The sequence below is a fragment of the Hippopotamus amphibius genome, chromosome 9 (assembly GCF_030028045.1).
Source record: "Hippopotamus amphibius kiboko isolate mHipAmp2 chromosome 9, mHipAmp2.hap2, whole genome shotgun sequence".
In the NCBI taxonomy this organism is placed as follows: Eukaryota; Metazoa; Chordata; class Mammalia; order Artiodactyla; family Hippopotamidae; genus Hippopotamus; species Hippopotamus amphibius.
This window is the reverse complement of record NC_080194.1, coordinates 38,027,195-38,044,232: the sequence shown is the minus strand read 5'-3', so window position 1 is coordinate 38,044,232 and position 17,038 is coordinate 38,027,195. Positions and strand designations below refer to the sequence as shown.

At 40.3% G+C, this 17,038-nt stretch overlaps 2 protein-coding genes and 2 pseudogenes across 2 annotated transcripts; 1 reads left to right on the top strand and 3 right to left on the bottom strand.

Annotated features, from left to right (window-relative positions):
* LOC130860780 (olfactory receptor 688-like) lies at nt 1–2,174 on the top strand. The gene is made up of 2 exons (XM_057749356.1): nt 1–32; nt 1,232–2,174. Exons 1-2 carry the CDS (start codon nt 1–3, stop codon nt 2,172–2,174), a joined length of 975 nt encoding a protein of 324 aa, XP_057605339.1.
* A 6,293-nt stretch (nt 2,175–8,467) lies between these two features.
* On the bottom strand, nt 8,468–9,403 carry LOC130860777 (olfactory receptor 52B2-like; annotated as a pseudogene).
* A 421-nt stretch (nt 9,404–9,824) lies between these two features.
* LOC130860776 (60S ribosomal protein L23a-like) lies at nt 9,825–12,918 on the bottom strand (annotated as a pseudogene).
* A 2,758-nt stretch (nt 12,919–15,676) lies between these two features.
* On the bottom strand, nt 15,677–16,645 carry LOC130861782 (olfactory receptor 52B2). Its single transcript, XM_057750963.1, has one exon. The coding sequence runs from the start codon at nt 16,643–16,645 to the stop codon at nt 15,677–15,679; it is 969 nt and encodes a 322-aa protein (XP_057606946.1).
* Nucleotides 16,646–17,038: the final 393 nt, after the last annotated feature.

Here is a 17,038-nt window from a genome sequence, read left to right as displayed (position 1 = left end):
ATGCTTGGTATTGTCAAAGACCTGAAGGAATCATGAACTTTGGGGATGTAGTTCCCAGGAACTGAGTCTGGTCTGTAAGCAAGAACTGCAGCATGGGCTTCCCTGGTGGCGCAGTGGTTAGGAATCCACCTGCCAATGCAGGGGACATGGGTCTGATCCCTGCTCCAGGAAGATCCTACATGCTGAGGAGCAACTAAGCCCGTGCACCACAATTATTGAGCCCATGTGCCACAAGCACTGAAGGCTCCATGCCTAGAGCCCATGCTCCACAACAAGAGAAGCCACCAAAGTGGAGGAGCCCATGCACCACAATGAAGAGTAGCCCTCACTCACCGCAACTAGAGAAAGCCCATGTGCAGCAATGAAGACCCAACACAGCCAATTAATTAATTAATTAATTAATTTTAAAAATTAAAAAAATAAAATCTAGAAGTGGTACGAAAGTTATTGGTAACAATCGTCTTACAGATTTCAGGCTGAAAATTAATAAATTGAAAAATACAGGTTTTAATGTTTCAATTTAACTTTTATAATCAGAAGGGGATTTAAAAGGTTATACCTTAAAAGAACCATTTGTATTAAGCCATCAGCAATATTTAATGGAAATGCCCAGTAACCAGAGAATACTAAGATTTTAGCCCCAGCTCATTTATCATTTAAAACTCTAACCTCAGATAAATCATTTCACTTCTGTGAACCTCAATTTCCTCAAATTTGTAAAAAAGATCTTTCAAAGATGTTTTTGTGAAAACACTTAAATCCTATCCAAAACAAAACCATTATGCTCTTATTTTGACCTGTTCTTCCCTGAAAAGCCTCCAAGAAAAAGTGTGTCTGTTCTGTCCTTAGTATCTACCTCCTGAGAAATCAGACTGTTCATAATGATTGTCTCCTACTTTGTGTCCATATCCTCTCGCACCAAGTCAAAAAACACATCATTGAATGACATGAAGCCAGTGATTGATTCCTCTCTGACTTTTTTTCTGCTGTAATCTGCCTTTTAGGGCCTATTTTGGCAATCTTGGTTGCTCTTTTCTGAACATTTTCCAGACACAGAAGAGACCTGGGGGAGTATCATGATCAACGGGACTATGAGTGAATCTTGTATCTCTAAATTAAATCTGAATTGCAGCTGAACACTTAACCAAGCTTTCTTCTTGTTTCCCTTTATCTACAGACAGACACTAAGGATTAAGATGTGCCAAGATGTGGATACCTCCCAGAATGCAACCAATAGCTCAAGACTTCATGTGTCTGAGTTCATCCTGCTGGGGCTCCCAGGCATTCAGGAGTGGCAGCACTGGCTCTCCCTGCCCCTGGCTCTGCTCTACCTCTTAGCTCTTGCTGCCAATCTCCTCATTGTGATCACCATTCACCATGAACTTAACCTGCACAAGCCCATGTACCAATTCCTTAGCGTCCTGGCTGTAGTGGACATTGGCTTGGCTACTACTATCATGCCCAAGATTCTGGCCATCTTCTGGTTTGATGCCAAGGCCATTAGCCTCCTTGAGTGCTTTACTCAAATCTATGCTGTTTACTGTTCTATTAGTATGGAGTCAGGCATCTTTCTCTGCATGGCTGTGGATAGATATGTAGCCATCTGCCACCCACTTCGGTACTCCTCCATAGTTACTGGAGCTTTTGTGGTCAAAGCAGTAGTATTCATGGTGCTTAGGAATGTCCTGTTGACCATCCCAGTGCCTGTACTGGCTGCCCAGAGACACTACTGCTCCAAGAATGAAATTGACCACTGCATGTGCTCAAACCCAGGGGTCACCAGTCTGGCCTGTGATGACATCACCATTAATAGGTTTTATCAGCTGGCTTTGGCATGGGTCATTGGTGGCAGTGACATGGCTCTAGTCTTTATCTCCTATGTTCTGATCATTCGCTCTGTGCTGAGGCTGAACTCTGCTGAGGCAATAGTCAAGGCTCTGAGCACCTGCAGTTCCCATCTCATCCTCATCTTCTTTTTCTACACAACCATTGTTGGAGTGTCTATAGCCCACCTGGCAGGAAAATCAGTTCCCATCTCCCCTGTTCTTCTTAATGTGCTTAACATTGTCATTCCCCCAGCCCTTAACCCCATGGTATATGCCCTTAGGGCCCATGAGCTCAGAGTGGGATTCCAGAGGGTGCTTAGGTTAGATGAGAATATGTTCCAGAAGTGACACAAACTTAAAGATATGTTGGACTGCAAAAAAGCACAGGTTTTGAAACCCAACAACCCAGCTTTGAATTTGATTTTCCTCTTACATTAGGAAATATTCAATATAATTTGTTAGCTAATACACAAATAAAAATGCACATTCTCTTGAAATAAAAATATTGTAAATGAAAATAAATACAAGAGGAAGCTCCTTCCTAAGTAGAAATATATACATTGTTTTCCATGGGAGGAATTTACATTTAAAAGTTGCAAGTATGGAAATAACTCAAATGCCCATCAGCTGATGAACGGATAAACAAAATAAGGTATATCCATGTACTGAAATATTATCCAACAACAAACAAGAATGAAGTACTGACACTACTGACACATGCTACAACATGGATGAACCTTGAAAACATTATGCCAAGTAAAAGAAGCAAGGCATAAAAGGTCATATATTGTGTAATTCCACATATATATATATACATAAAGTGTATAACAGACAAATCCATAGAGACAGAGAGCAGGCTAGTGTTTGTCAGGGGCTGGGATGTTGGGGGAATGGTGATGACTGTTAATGAGCAACATTCCTTTCTGTGAAGATAAAAGTGTTCTGGAATTAGATAGTGGGTGATAGTTGCACAGCTCTGAATATACTAAAAACCATTGCATTGTACACTTTAAAAGGGTAAATTTATAGTATGCGAATTAAGCAGCTATTTTTTTTTTAATGTTGCCAAATGCTTGTCTAACAGTGAAAGCAGCAGATTTTCAATCAGTATAGTAAAACATCATTGTGTATGGCAAGAATGTAACAAATTCTTCTGTGGCTCAACAAAAGCGGACCTCTCCCACCACATATGGAGCCAATTTGTACTGAAACCGAGAAGATTTTTGGAAGAAAGGTAATGAGACCACCTGCCCCATATCTCTTCATTTAGGAGTTTAATATAATATGACCTTCCCTGATGAGTGAATGAAGACACCAACAGAGTCCAGACCTATCTGCATCTTTTTGTCTTAAGTTTCTTTTTTTTTTTAACTGAAGTATAGTTGAATTACAACATTATATTTGTTTCAGGTGTTTTACCACATGTAAAATAGAGATGACCAATGGAGGGGACTAGTTTCCATCCTTTCCATGGTTTAATATCCCTGTCCTTTCTACAGTCTAGTTTCTAAGTCTTTCTTCAATCTGGTAAGATAGTAGGTTCCACTTTTGCTTACAACCTGTGTTCTAGTTTGGTCAACTGCAACACAAAAGACAGAACAGTGTCTTTTGCAACCTACCTAACCTCCCTCTTTTTTTCTCGTTTGTACACTGGGAACAGCCACTATTTTCCTATGTAACTAGGATGTTGTTAAAATTGAAAGAGAATAGGAGAAAATGTGCATTGAATGTACAGTCCATAAAGAGGTAATTTAAAAATTTTTGCAATAAAATCCAAAGTCTGGACAAATGGCTCCAAGTGCCTTTGGGGGTGGGGGGGAGGGGTGGGGTGGGTCTAAATGAATTTTTACTGTTTTTATCTCTCTAGTGAACCTGTGGATGAGATAGTATGTCTTGCACAGGACTCTGCACCCCACAGCTGCCTAACAAATTCTGTGTGAATGACTCAGAACAAATTCTGTGTGAATGACTCAGAACCATAGATTTAGTGTCCTTCCCAGTATATCAAAAAAAAAAAAAAAAAAAGTCTGGACCATGCATTGAGGAGAGCTTTCATGAAGCTTATGGAGGAATTCGTAAGTGGGCATCAGCTCCTCGGAAGACAGATTCTGGATGGCTGGGGAGCAGTGGTAGGAGCCATGAGGTGACCAGCCAGAGTAGTTTCACGCAGGGCAGGACATGAAGGCAGAAAACCCACAGCAGAGCCACAAGTAATCAGCCCTTAAACAAAGGTGGGTGGACTCTACAGCTGTGTCCAGAGAAGACAGCTGTGTGGACAGAAGCTGTGCTCTTTCCCAAAAGCTCAGGCTGAGTCTTCCACCAGTGATCATCAATTTCAGACTCCAAAGTGTAGGAGGAAGAGAGAGGTAACCACTGAAGAGGCTTCCAGATTAACCCAATAGCTTCCATGTATCTACTGGAGAGAGCATAAGAGTAGTTGTAATGCCCTATATAGAGTACTTGGCAGCTTAAAAATTCCCAAACACAATCTCATTTAATCCTCATTAAATCCTGTTAGTTAAATATGCTTCTCATTATTCAGATATTCTGAGAATTAAACTAATTCAGTGACTGTATTAGTAAGAATACAACATCGAATTTTCAGTTATTTAACACAATAAAACATTACCTGCTATCCACACAGAAAAAAGAAAGATAGTATTGGAGGTTGAATGACTACTGATGGCTTTCCTCCAAGTGTTTTTCTCCCCAGCTTTATTAAGATATAATTGACATATAACATGTGTAAGTTGAAGTGTACAACATGTTGATTTGATATAGTCATATATTTCAAAATGATTGCCACAATAGTATTAGCTAACACCAGCATCACGTCACAAAATTATCATTTCTTTTTTGTGGTAAGAACATTTAAGATATACTCTTTCAGCAACTTCCAAGTATATAATACAGTATTATTAGCTATAATCATCATACTGTGCATTAGATCCCCAGAGCTTAATTGTCTTAAACTGGAAGTTTGTATGCTTTGACCAACATTTTCCCATTTCCGTCACCTCCCAGCCACTGGTAGTCACCATTCTACTGTTTCTGTGAGTTTGGGTTTTTTTAGATTCCACACATGAATTTTATATAAAGTATTTGTCTTTCTGTCTGATTTCTTTCACTCTAACACTTCATACTTCTGCTTCCCCCTCTTTCACTTATAGAAACCCTTGTATGGGACTTCCCTGGCGGTGCAGTGGTTAAGAATCTGCCTGCCAACGCAGGGGACACAGGTTCAGTCCCTGGTTCAGGAAGATCCCACATGCCTTGGAACAACTAAGCCCGTGCACCACAACTATTGAGCCCCTGTGCTGCAACTACTGAAGCCCACGTGCCTAGAACCCATGCTCTGCAACAAGAGAAGTCAGCGCAATGAGAAGCCCGTGCACCACGATGAAGAGTAGCCCCCACTTGCCACAACTAGAGAAAGCCCATATGCAGCAAAAAAGGCCCAACACAACCTAAATAAAGTAAAATTTAAGAAAAAAAAAAAAAAAACCTTGTATTGCATTGACCCCACCCACATAATCCATATATCTGCTGATTAGCAATTTCAATTCCATCTGCAACCTTAATTCCCCTTTGCCATGTACTCTAACATACAGGGTCTAGGGATTAGGGGATAAACATCTTTGGAGGGGCTTATTCTGCCTACCACAGAGGGCTTAAAAAAAACTCAGACTCTTCCAGAGATGGGGAAAGGGACTGATGCTAAACTCCAAACAGTAAGAAATGATTTTTAAAAGCTTCAAGCAAAATCTCCCTATAAAATCTGTCAGTTAATTAAAGTACAAAGAGATCATGTTATGGGTATGCTGTCTAGTAAATAACTCAAATGGATAAAGAAACTGAGGGCAAAATTCAAATTAAAGATAATACCTTCTTACTAAAGCATTATAGTCCCCAATTAGCCACAATTTAGTTCAGAGAGATGTACATGGAAGGGATAAAGAGAAAAATAGAGAAAATTTGAGAATTATGTCTTTAAAATATTTGGGTTGTTTTTACTAGCACATAAGTGGAATCAATAAATGAGAAGCATACTAAGTTTTTAATCAACATATATTGCCAATTTGAGGGGAAGTTTTCAAGAGTGCAGCTAAGGAAAACTGATTATTCAAGAGTTAACATAACCTTTCAGCACCAGGAAGTGGACTGAGACAGCTGTGCTGTCCCCAAGATGGACATAGTCCCCAATGCCCATTTTAGATATGGCCTAAGAAGATAAATGAAAAGAAAGAAGCTCCCAGAGAGTAGCTCCCATTGGCCACAGAAAATATTGGACAAGAGTGTTTCTATGAGAGAGTCTAGTCAAGAACTTTTCCCAGGGACTTCCCTGGTGGTCCAGTGTTTATGACTCTGGTCTTCCACTGCAGGGGGCAAGGGTTACATCCCTGGTTAGGGAACTGAGATCCTGCATGCCACACTGTGTGGCCAAAAATATAATAATAAAATAAAATAAAATAAAACTTTTCCCAAGCCCAATGGAGCCTTCCTAATGTCTGCCCAATGTGGGTTTCAAAATTGCTATGAATTAATGACTATTATGTCTTATATTCACCATCTTTCTAAATGGAAGAAGTTATTGTTGGTAAATGTCCCTGTTACACTATCATGTATTTAATAAGAGGGTGAGGAGTAGGCAGATAAATATTCTTTTAAATCATAGGTCTCTAGAGCAAGAAGAAACCCAACCAAATCTGATGGAGAAGCTCTTCTATGTCACTTGAAGGTCCTATACTTTGAGCTTGGTGAAGTGCCTGGATAGGACTTTGGGGTCTCTCTTGTGGAGAGGATTTGAGTGTGTTCTATCAATGGGAGGAAGAGAAAAAAGAAATATTAAGTGATGAAGAGCACAGATGGTGGAAGAGACAATTAGTACTCGCTGCAAATCCATGAACACTTCTACATTTCTTACCTTCCCTCTCAGTTGAGTTGGGGCCTTGCTAAAGCAACGTGCTCAACAATAAAAATGTGAGCAAAAGTGATGAATCATTTCAAGACCAAGGCAGTTAATAATTGGAGTGCATCACCCTTCCCTCTTTCCCTGGTTTGGCAACTCCGAAAAATACATGTTGATATGATAACTCCAGAAGATGGAGGGATCTAGGATGCCTGAGTCACTAAATGGAGAACAGTCCCTGTTGACACACACTATACTTTATATGAGAGAGGAATGAATTTGTTTAGCTAATTCATTGAAATTAAGCATCACTGAGAGTAGCACTGACATATGTACACTACCAAATGTAAAATAGATAGCTAGTGGGAAGCTGCTGCATATAATGGGGAGATCAACTCTATGATGGGTGATGACTTAGAGGGGTGGGATAGGGAGGGTGGGGGGGAGTCGCAGGAGGGAGGAGATATGGGGATATATGTATAAATACAGCTGATTCACTTTGGTGTATAGCAAAAACTGGCACAACAGTGTGAAGCAATTATATTCCAATAAGAGCTTAAGAAAATAAAATTAAATAAATAAATAATTAATTTAAAAAAAAAGAATCTGAAATTAAGCAACACTTAAGCTATCCTAATAGAGACATGTTTATTTTGAGATGCCTACTAGACGTACAACTAGAGAGGTCAAGAAACAGTTGAATATATGAATGTGGATCTCCAGAGAGAAGTCTAGGCTGGAGATATCAATTTGGAAGTCATTCTAACTTAGAAATGGAATTTAAAGCCATACAACTGTCTGTAATTGGGGGGGGGGGGGGGAAGTACAGATAGAGAAGAGGACACAGAATCGTAGAGTATTATCTTACTTCATCCTTTTAATATCTGAATATCTGTATGACATAACATATTTTCTATTATCAGTGTGATGCGATGCCCCCCTAACTTGTTCTTTGTTCACACATCCAGCTCAGACAACCAGCTCTCTAAGGGCAAAGCCTGTGTCTGTGTCACTCGACCATTTCCTGCAGGAGCAAAAATATCTTTTTGAAATAGCAGTGGCGATAGTTCCTTACATATAAAATGTAATCAATATCAACCTTAGTCTTTTTCAACAGCTTAATGTTTTTTTAAAGCACTCTTTTATATTCGTTACCTAATGTGATTTGTACAACAAACTTGTGGTTGTGATGGCAATGGTGTTGGAGGTGATGATGGTCTTGGAAGGTAAGCAGAAGGTAAAGGAGCCTCTGGAAACACTGGAAATCTCAAATACATCAAATCTAAAACATCTTCCTCAGGCAACAAACTTCAAGTTAGAATTATAACTATCATTGCGAGTCCACTAAATGCTAAGCAATGTACCATGCTGTTTACAGATTTAGTTTAATCTTTATAAAACCCTTGGTGCATAGGTACAATTGGTTCTGTTTTACAGGTTAGGACTAAATATCCAAAAGGCGGGAAACTACCCATGGTCAAAAATCAGAAAGTAAGGGAGCCAGGATTTGAATCCAGATGCATTTTATTCCAAAGCCCATGTGCTTTCTGCTGCAACACACTATAGTGCCTAAACTTGGGTATTTGGTTGGTAAGTTCTCTTTTTACCTGTTGCTTTGAAAACTTGAAAACTGTTAAGGAGCCATGAGCTTTCTCAAGACTTCCCCACTATAGATAACATGTGAACCATACTGTCCCTGATTTGCTTGATCTTTGCTCCATAGATGATAGGATTAAGCATGGGGGGAATTAGCACACAGAGATTTGCCAGGAGGATGTGAATATGGTGGGGGATATTCTTGCCAAAGCAATGGGTCAGGAAAGTAAAAAAGGACGGATGAAAAAGAGGAGAATGACTCCAGTGTGGGAACCACAGGTATTGAGAGCCTTGTGCTGGGCATCCTGGGAAGGAAGTCTAAACACAGCTTAGAGGATCAAAGTGTAGGAAATAACAATGCATGCAACATCTACCAAAACTGACGCCATTGGCACTGAGAAACCATACCAGATATTGACAGTGATGTCAGCACAGGCCAGTCTGGCTACCCCAATGTGCTCACAGTATGAGCGGGGGATGATATTGGTCTGACAGTATGGCAGCCTCTTCAGCAAGAATATGATAGGGAAAATGGTCCCAATGCTACGTCCCCAGATTGCCAGGGTCATTTTTATGATTGTGGTAGGAGTTAAGGTGGCTGTGTATCTCAAGGGAGTACAAATGGCCACATAGCGGTCAAATGCCACGGCCAGGAGGATTTCTGACTCAGCCGCAAAGGCAACATGGATGAAAAACATTTGAGTGATGCAGGCATCAAAGGCAATTTCCCCAGCGTGAAACCAGAAGATAGCCAGGGCCTTGGGCACAGTGGTGGTGGACAGCAGGCTGTCAGTGCCAGCCAGCAGGGACAGGAAGACATACACGGGTTCATGGAGAGTACGCTCTTTGAGGACAGCAAAGACGAGAGCTCCGTTTTCCAAGACTGCAGTGATGTACTTGAGGCAGAAGGGGATGGAAAGCCAGGTGTGGTAGTTCTCCAGTCCCGGGATGTCAAGTAGGATGAACACAATGGGGTGGAATGTGGTGAGGTTGCACCAAACATGCCTGCTTTTGGAGTCCCTTTATGACGACTACAGAACGTGGGAGTCAGTGAGCAGAACCAGCTATACATTTCACTAAAAGTTAAACATTACATAATGGAATCAATCACTAATGCCCTGACAGAGTATATAATGTTATGCTTTCGCTTCCTATGCTAGCATTGCAAACATAAATATAGACGTGTTCCTGATCATAAGTCAGCAATGTCTAGAATCCAGACATAACTCACCATTCTCATTTACATGCTCCTGCTCAGGTTTTGGCCATCCTTTACCTGTTCTGAACTAATCTAGTCTCCTCCTCTCCCAGCTTCTCATCCTCAGACTCTCCACAGCCATCAGCTATGTTGCAGCCTGGGTGGTAAGTTCAAAAAAACAAAAAATCTTTCTGTGTTTCCTCTTACAACCCTTATATAATGATTTTATGTATATATGTGTGTGTATATATAGAGAGAGAAAAGTTTTATATTTAGAATTACCAGCTGACTCAGTTTAGATGATCCCAATTTTGTTAGCAATATCCAAAGCATCACAGTCAGGAGCCAGTCCAGCACATGCTTTGTTCTCTCCATCAGCCCCGATCAGGGTGTTCACCTTGGCCTCGTCCTAGAGCTTCTTCACAGCCTGTCTGCTCTGGTGCTTGTTGGCCCTGACACCCACAATGAACACAAGTGTGCTGCTGTCTTCTGTCTTCTTCATGGCTGACTCGGTGGTGAGGGGGACCTTGGTGATGGCGTAGTGGCCAAGCTTGTTTCTCCTAAGGGCACGCTTCCTAGGATATTTGCGCTGCCTCCTGAGCTGCAGTGTTTTGGGCCATTGGAATGTGGGTGATGTCCGGATCTTCTTTTTTTGTGGCTGTGGACGCCTTTCAACACTGTTTTCTTGGCCTTTCAAAGACTTGGCTTTGGCTTTGGCTTTGGGAGGGGCAGGGCCTTCCTTTTCGCCTTGGGTGCCATCTTTGTGAAAAGCTATGTAACGATTTATTGATTACAAGATAAAGCGCAGACTTCTCAAGCATTCAAAGCCTTCCACAGTCCCACCATTGCTCTCTTCTCTAGCTTTAATCCCCTTTGGGCACACTAGCAAAGCTAAATTAGGCTATGATCCACTCTCCACACAAAATATGAATTTTCCAACCTTCATGACTTTGCTCAAGCTTTCCTTCTAATCTGGAACATACTTTTCCACCTTTGGTGTTTGTTAAACTCCTATTAATCTTCCAATTCACAGTTTAAATATTTATCATCTGGGAAGCCTTCCCCAGGTTCAAATTCTGGTTTTCCAACTTTCTGATTATTAACAAACAGCAAGTGTTTCACATCTCAAAAATTTAGCCTTATCTGTGAAAATGAACTATTCATTCTCATTTTGTAAGGATTAGATTAAATACTTTCTGTAAACTGCCTAATATAGTGCCTGGCATAGAAAAACTAAATAAACGCTAGTTACTGTTATTGAGTTAATCAGGACAACTTAACAAAGAGGCCAGAAACTACATTTGGAATCTAAACTGTGATAAAGTTGGGACTTTCCTGGCAGTCCAGTGGTTAAGACTCTGCACTTCCACTGCAGGGAGCATGGGTTCAATCCCTGGTCAGGGAACTAAGGTCCCTCATGCCACACAGCCCAGCCAAATGGGGGGGGGGGGGGGGGCGAGAATAGGATAAAGTAGCATTTAGTGAAGAAAGGAACACCCACTCAATCTCAATTAATGGCATTGGGATGGTGGACTACATTATTTTTGTAAGAGAATAAAAATAGTGGAATAAAATTAGTTCCCACCTCACTCAGTAAAAAAAATAGAAATTCCAAATCAATTAAAGGTGTACTTTTTTAAAAAACTACAAAAATATTAAAAATTAAAATGAATGTCTTAAGAGAAAACATAGAAAATATCTGGGTGCGTTGGGAAGCTCTTCCTGAGATAAGAAAACCTATTTCATAAACAGTAACAATTGAATGATGTAATTATACAAAAACATAGTCAAGGATAAATAAAAATCCTAGGAGAAAAATTACAAAATATGTAACAGACTAAAGGTTAATGTCCTTAAATACTACAATTTGGGATAAGTGAATAAGGAAAAGTTAGAAAATGTGTAAAGAATCAATTCACAATTGATTCACACTACAAAAAAAGTAAATGGCCAATATATGCATGAATAAATGTTCAAAATGTAAAGAAATGAAAATCAGGATCATATTAAAATATGGCAGTTTCCCTATAGATTGGAAAATGTAAAAATAAACAATTAGCCCCTGATGCTCGTGGCACCACATGAAAACCTATAGATGGATATATAAGGATATTCATTGCGACACTGTTGCAATAGTAATAGAAATTTTTAGAACTTCCATGTCCATCAATAGGACAATAAATCAATTATGGTACACATATTACAATGGAATATTTTATTTCCATTTTTTAAAAAGGAGTATTAACCATGGCATATAGTTAAGTGAAAAAGCAAATTGAAGATTAAAATGCATAATTTTTTTCCTGTGTGTATTAAGACAATTTACATTATGATTAATGGAAGATCTAACCCCGTTTCTAGTGTCAGATTTATCTAAAGATTCAAGGCATTATCTAGGGTTCCGTTTCTTCATGACGCTCAGCTCTGCCCTCTAGGTGTTGACTGTCCTAGGGCCAGGATTAAGGTGAGACAGGTGGAGACACTTACCTTGGGTGAAAAATTTAAATGGGCACCCACAAAATCAGTAAACTACATATTTTAATACAATCTTTTTAAAATCAAAATTATGTGAAATATCACGATGAACAAAATATCAAAATTTTAAATAAAGATAGGATTGACAGTAGTTTACAGAACCATATTGGGACCCAAGACAAAAGGAAAAATGGGAGCCCCCTGCATACAGCTGACCTCAAGCAACGCAGACATAGGGGCACTGACCCTCCAGCTAGCAGAAAATCTGCTTGTAACTTTACAGTGGGCCTCCCTATTGGTGGTTCTATATCCATGGATTCAACCAACCACTGATGGTGTAGTATTGTAGTATTTATATTGAAAAAAATCTGCATATATGTGGACCTGTGTGGTTCAAACCTGTGTTGTTCAAGAGCCACCTGTACATGTTTCCTGTGGTTTTAATGGTTAAATGTTCCCATAATTTTATTTTGAAAATATTACCTATGAATTTCTTCTATTAAAGCTAGTAAAATTATAATACATTCTAATTTTCATATAAATAATATATTTCAACTTGTTATGAGTTTCATTATACCTGCTTTTCAATGTTCCACTATTTTTTATGCCACTTTAATATCCTGGGGGAAAAAATTAGCTGTAGTCCCAGCCCTGCGTAGCAAAAATGTCTGCAGCCTTTCAAGATGTCAAGATGTACACACTGAATAGTGTGTATTTACACTACATTATACAGAGGACTTGAGATCATGTCTGAATCAACAGTTTATTGGGTTTATTCCAGGAAAACCTAAAAATCCCAGGAAACAAACACTTAATTCCCTTCCCAGAAACTTACCCCAATTCAAGAGAAAGTTCTTCCCCAGTACACAAAAGGAGCTGCCAGATGCAGACTGTGGAGTGAAAAAGGACAGCATTTGTACCTTGTCCGCAGGAATCCCTTGGGTCAGGAGAGAGTTTCTAGCCTACTAAGTCTTTAGGGAGCATCTCACTGAGTTGGACAGAGGCAGACCCCCATAGGACCAGTCTCCAGAGATCACCAACTCAGGAACCAGAGAGGGTGGGTAATCTATTCTTATCAGCAGCCGTCTGTCCGAACAGCATCTGGTAATGACTCCATATCTCTGGCTAATATATGGACAGAGAGTGGACTAGTGGACACTAGTTGCTGCTAGTCAATACACAGAATATTAACGCCCGGCCTATACTTGTTGGACCTCAATGTACATAGAAATCTGTGGGGATATAGAAGAAATAGTAAGTCAGAAGGAGCTAAGTGGGGGATGTGTGTGTGTGTCCAAATGACTTTCAGTCATAAAATTAGATAATATTTACCAGTGAAGGGTCCAGAGGTCAACTACCTCACCAACATTTAAAATTAATCAATCCATTCATATACATATTGAACTTTATGCTAGGTGTTGGAACTATAATAATGAATGAGATGTATTCTTTGCCCTCACAGAATGCAAGTTCTGGTGGTTTCATAGAGTAATTAGTATTTAGCTGAGCCACTAATACCATTGCTGTGAGATCCAGAGGACAAGGTGATCACCTCTGAGTTGGGGGGATGGGCAAAGACTTCAAAGAGGAGTTGACATCAGGAATCTACCATTTGCCAGCTGTGTGGTCCTGATTATTTATCCTGTCTGAGCTTTAGGTATGCCGTGTATGAAACAGAGATAGCAACAGTACTATCTCATGAGGTTGTTTGAGGATTCAATGAGCTAATCCAGCAGAGCACTTAACATGGTTGCTAGCAACGAGTGATCTCTTACTGAACATTACCTATCATTATAATTATTATTATCATTAATATTATGTTATATACTAATGTACTACTATATGGTGGTATGTTTTGAGATGATAGAAAAGTACATTAGGACCAGATTATTAAATTAATTCTTAGCTTAGATATTACTCTGTAGTCCTGTGATTTCCAAACTGTGGCTGATGGAACACTAGGATATTTTACAGGTGAAAATTGATGTGCTATCAAGAAGTTGTATAAACATGGATACAAATATATATGGTCACCTACACGTGGAAAAGGCTGCAAACTCTAGCCTTCTCTTGGATAGCCATGTGCGGGATCCACGGTGTCAGCATTTTTCATGCTTATTTGACTATGGAACTTTTCTATAAAACATCCATTATGATACCTGATATAGTTTCCACAGAATGTTCTGTGGGAAACATTTCCGTAAGTAATGAAGAATCCTTGAAAATATTTGACAGGAAGTAGTATGATTGGCTCTGCCTTTTATAATGCTAAACTGAATCCATTTATGGTTTAGGTTACAGTGTAAAAGATTGAAAACATTGAAATCAATTAAGAAACAAATGCAATATCTGAGATGAAAGATGATAAGGAATATAAGTAAAGGATAGGGACAATGTTAAAAAAATATCAATACTAATAGCACTGATGAAATATTTCTCAGATACCTACTATGAGCTAAAGATAAGCACTGTGTATATGATTTTTTGAACTTAATCTTCTCAATAACCCCATAAGGTTCTCTTGCATTCCCCATTTTACAGAGGAAAAAATTAAGGACTAAAAACATTAAATTTCACAAGTTCACACAATGGGGACAAGACTTGATTCCTGATACAACTCCAAATACTATCCAGATAACTATTTAGTGGCACAGTCAGTATGAGTAATAACCAATAAATTCTTGGGGAGCAGGCTAGAGAGGAAGAAGCTGAGAAATTCCCCAGGGTTTCCAGCTCAATGAAGTCGATAGGATCATCATAATTTAGTTCCCAAGAAAAGGAACAGAAACAGGAAGAAAAGCTAGCATGAGTGGGAGCTCTATATCATGGAAGAGATATCCAGTTGATAGGTGGATTTATGTATCTAAAACTCAAATGAGAATTCTAGGACGGATAGAGAGACGGGGGACCCATTAATGTAGGTTGTGGTTGAGGAAATGAGTATATATGACCTTTTCTGAAAAAGCATGAAAGAATTAGGATCCAAGACTGGGAACTTCAAGAAGCTACTCCAATTTTGCTAACCTGGCCAGGAACAACGTGCTATAATTCCTAATATTGAGAACAGTCAGAAGCCAAGTATAAGAGAACATCAAGAGTACCCTATTTCCTCCTACTCTTGTTATTCCCTGGTCTCTGAGATACAGCAAAGGTGAGAGAAGTAAGAAGAACTGTGATTGGTAGCTTATTTGCTTCCACAAAGCCAAACTACCTTTGTAAGAAAATGGTTTACTTATCACTGGGGTTGCAGACTAATTTAGCGGATCATTTTAGTGCATAATAGAGATGCATGTTCTAACTTCAGGGAGGTAATTGTGCTCTCATTCATTTTTCAAACACTTATTACATTCCAGGCATTTTGTGAAGTACTGAGGGTACAGATATGAAAGACACACACTCTTCTGATTTCAAGGAGTTTACAGTCAATTAGGGGTACAAATAAATACACTACCCATAATAACTCATTACATACATTTTGAGATCTTCACAAGATCCAATAGATGTACAGAGATAGGAGCCAAGCAGTATCTGGAAAAACCAAGAGGAAGATGAAGAAGAAGTAAAAGAGATAGAGAGAGGAAGGGAAGGAAAATCTCTCTCAGTCCAGGAAATCTCTGTGCTCCACATCTAGCTTCCTTGATAAAGCTGGGAGTTGGGATTCAAGGGAAGCCATTAGCCCAGAGAGGAAGCACGACACCAAGCCTTGATGTCAAAGAACCGGTGGGCTACCCCCTCCCAGATCTGCTTAGTCTTCACACCATAGACAATGGGGTTGAGCATTGGTGGCACCACCACATAAAGATTGGCCAGCAGGATATGGACATGTCGAGGTATGTTATGCCCAAAGCGATGGGTCAATAATGTGAAGAAGGATGGAACATAAAACATGAGGATTACACAGAGGTGGGAACCACAAGTGCTGAGGGCCTTGTGCCGCGCATCCTGGGAAGGCAAACGAAACACTGCTCGAAGGATCAGTGAGTAAGACACCGCGATGAGGATCACGTCCAAGATGACCATGACAATAGGCACTGAGAAGCCATACCAGATATTAATGGTGATGTCAGCACAGGCCAAGCGGGCCACTCCAATATGCTCACAGTAGGAATGGGGGATGATGTTGGTCTGACAGAAAGGCAGCCGCTTCAGCAAGAAGATCACTGGGAAGATAATGCAGAAACTTCGGGTGACAATGGCCAGAGCAATCCTTCCCACCACAGGCCATGTTAGCGTCGTTGCATAATGCAGGGGGGTACAGATGGCCACAAAGCGGTCAAAGGCCATGGCTAATAGGATAGCTGACTCCCCCACAAATATCACATGGACAAAGAAAACTTGGGTGACACAGGCATCAAAGGCAATGTCATGAGCATGGAGCCAAAAGATGGCTAGGGCCTTGGGGACAGTGGTGGTGGACAGCAGGATGTCCGTGATGGCCAGCATGGAGAGGAAGACGTACATGGGCTCATGAAGGTTACGTTCTGTGGTGATGACCACTATCAGGATGCTGTTGCCCAGCACTGCAGTGGTATACATGAGGCAGAGAGGTATTGACAGCCAGATGTGATAAGCCTCCAGCCCAGGAATGCCCAGTAAGACAAAAACTGCAGGATGGAAGACGGTAGCGTTGGTGTGGGTCATGATGCACTTTAGGGTCCTCTCTGTAATGACTTAGAAGCTGATGAGTCTGCTGAAAGGAATAGGAACGGAAAGCACCTCTGAGTATTTGCGGAGATCACAAGAGATAGCATGGGTTTCTAAACTGTGGGACCCTCCAGGGGAATGTTCTCCAAGAGAATGCTCACTTGGGTGTAGAAATGACCTCCGACCCTTCATACCTGATTTGCAGGGAGAGCTTCTGTGGCGATCATGCTTCAAGGATCAGTAGAGGCTTCACCCTGCCTCCAATCACGCTGCTCCCAAAGTTTGGCTCCACCCTACCTTTCTGACCGCATTCTACCATTTCCTCCCAAGCAACCTTTGCCCTCTTACCTGCCTTGTACTTTTTCCTTCCCCCAAGATTTTGATCCTTCT

What these genes read in the sequence shown, in the direction of transcription:
- LOC130860780 (XM_057749356.1), top strand. Translation starts at nt 1, where the DNA reads ATGCTTGGTATTGTCAAAGACCTGAAGGAATC. An exon ending in GTCAAAGACCTGAAGGAATC is followed by an intron (nt 33 to 1,231) that starts ATGAACTTTGGG and finishes CCAGAATGCAAC; the next exon opens with CAATAGCTCAAGACTTCATG.
- LOC130861782 (XM_057750963.1), bottom strand. Translation starts at nt 16,645, where the DNA reads ATGACCCACACCAACGCTACCGTCTTCCATCCTGCAGTTTTTGTCTTA.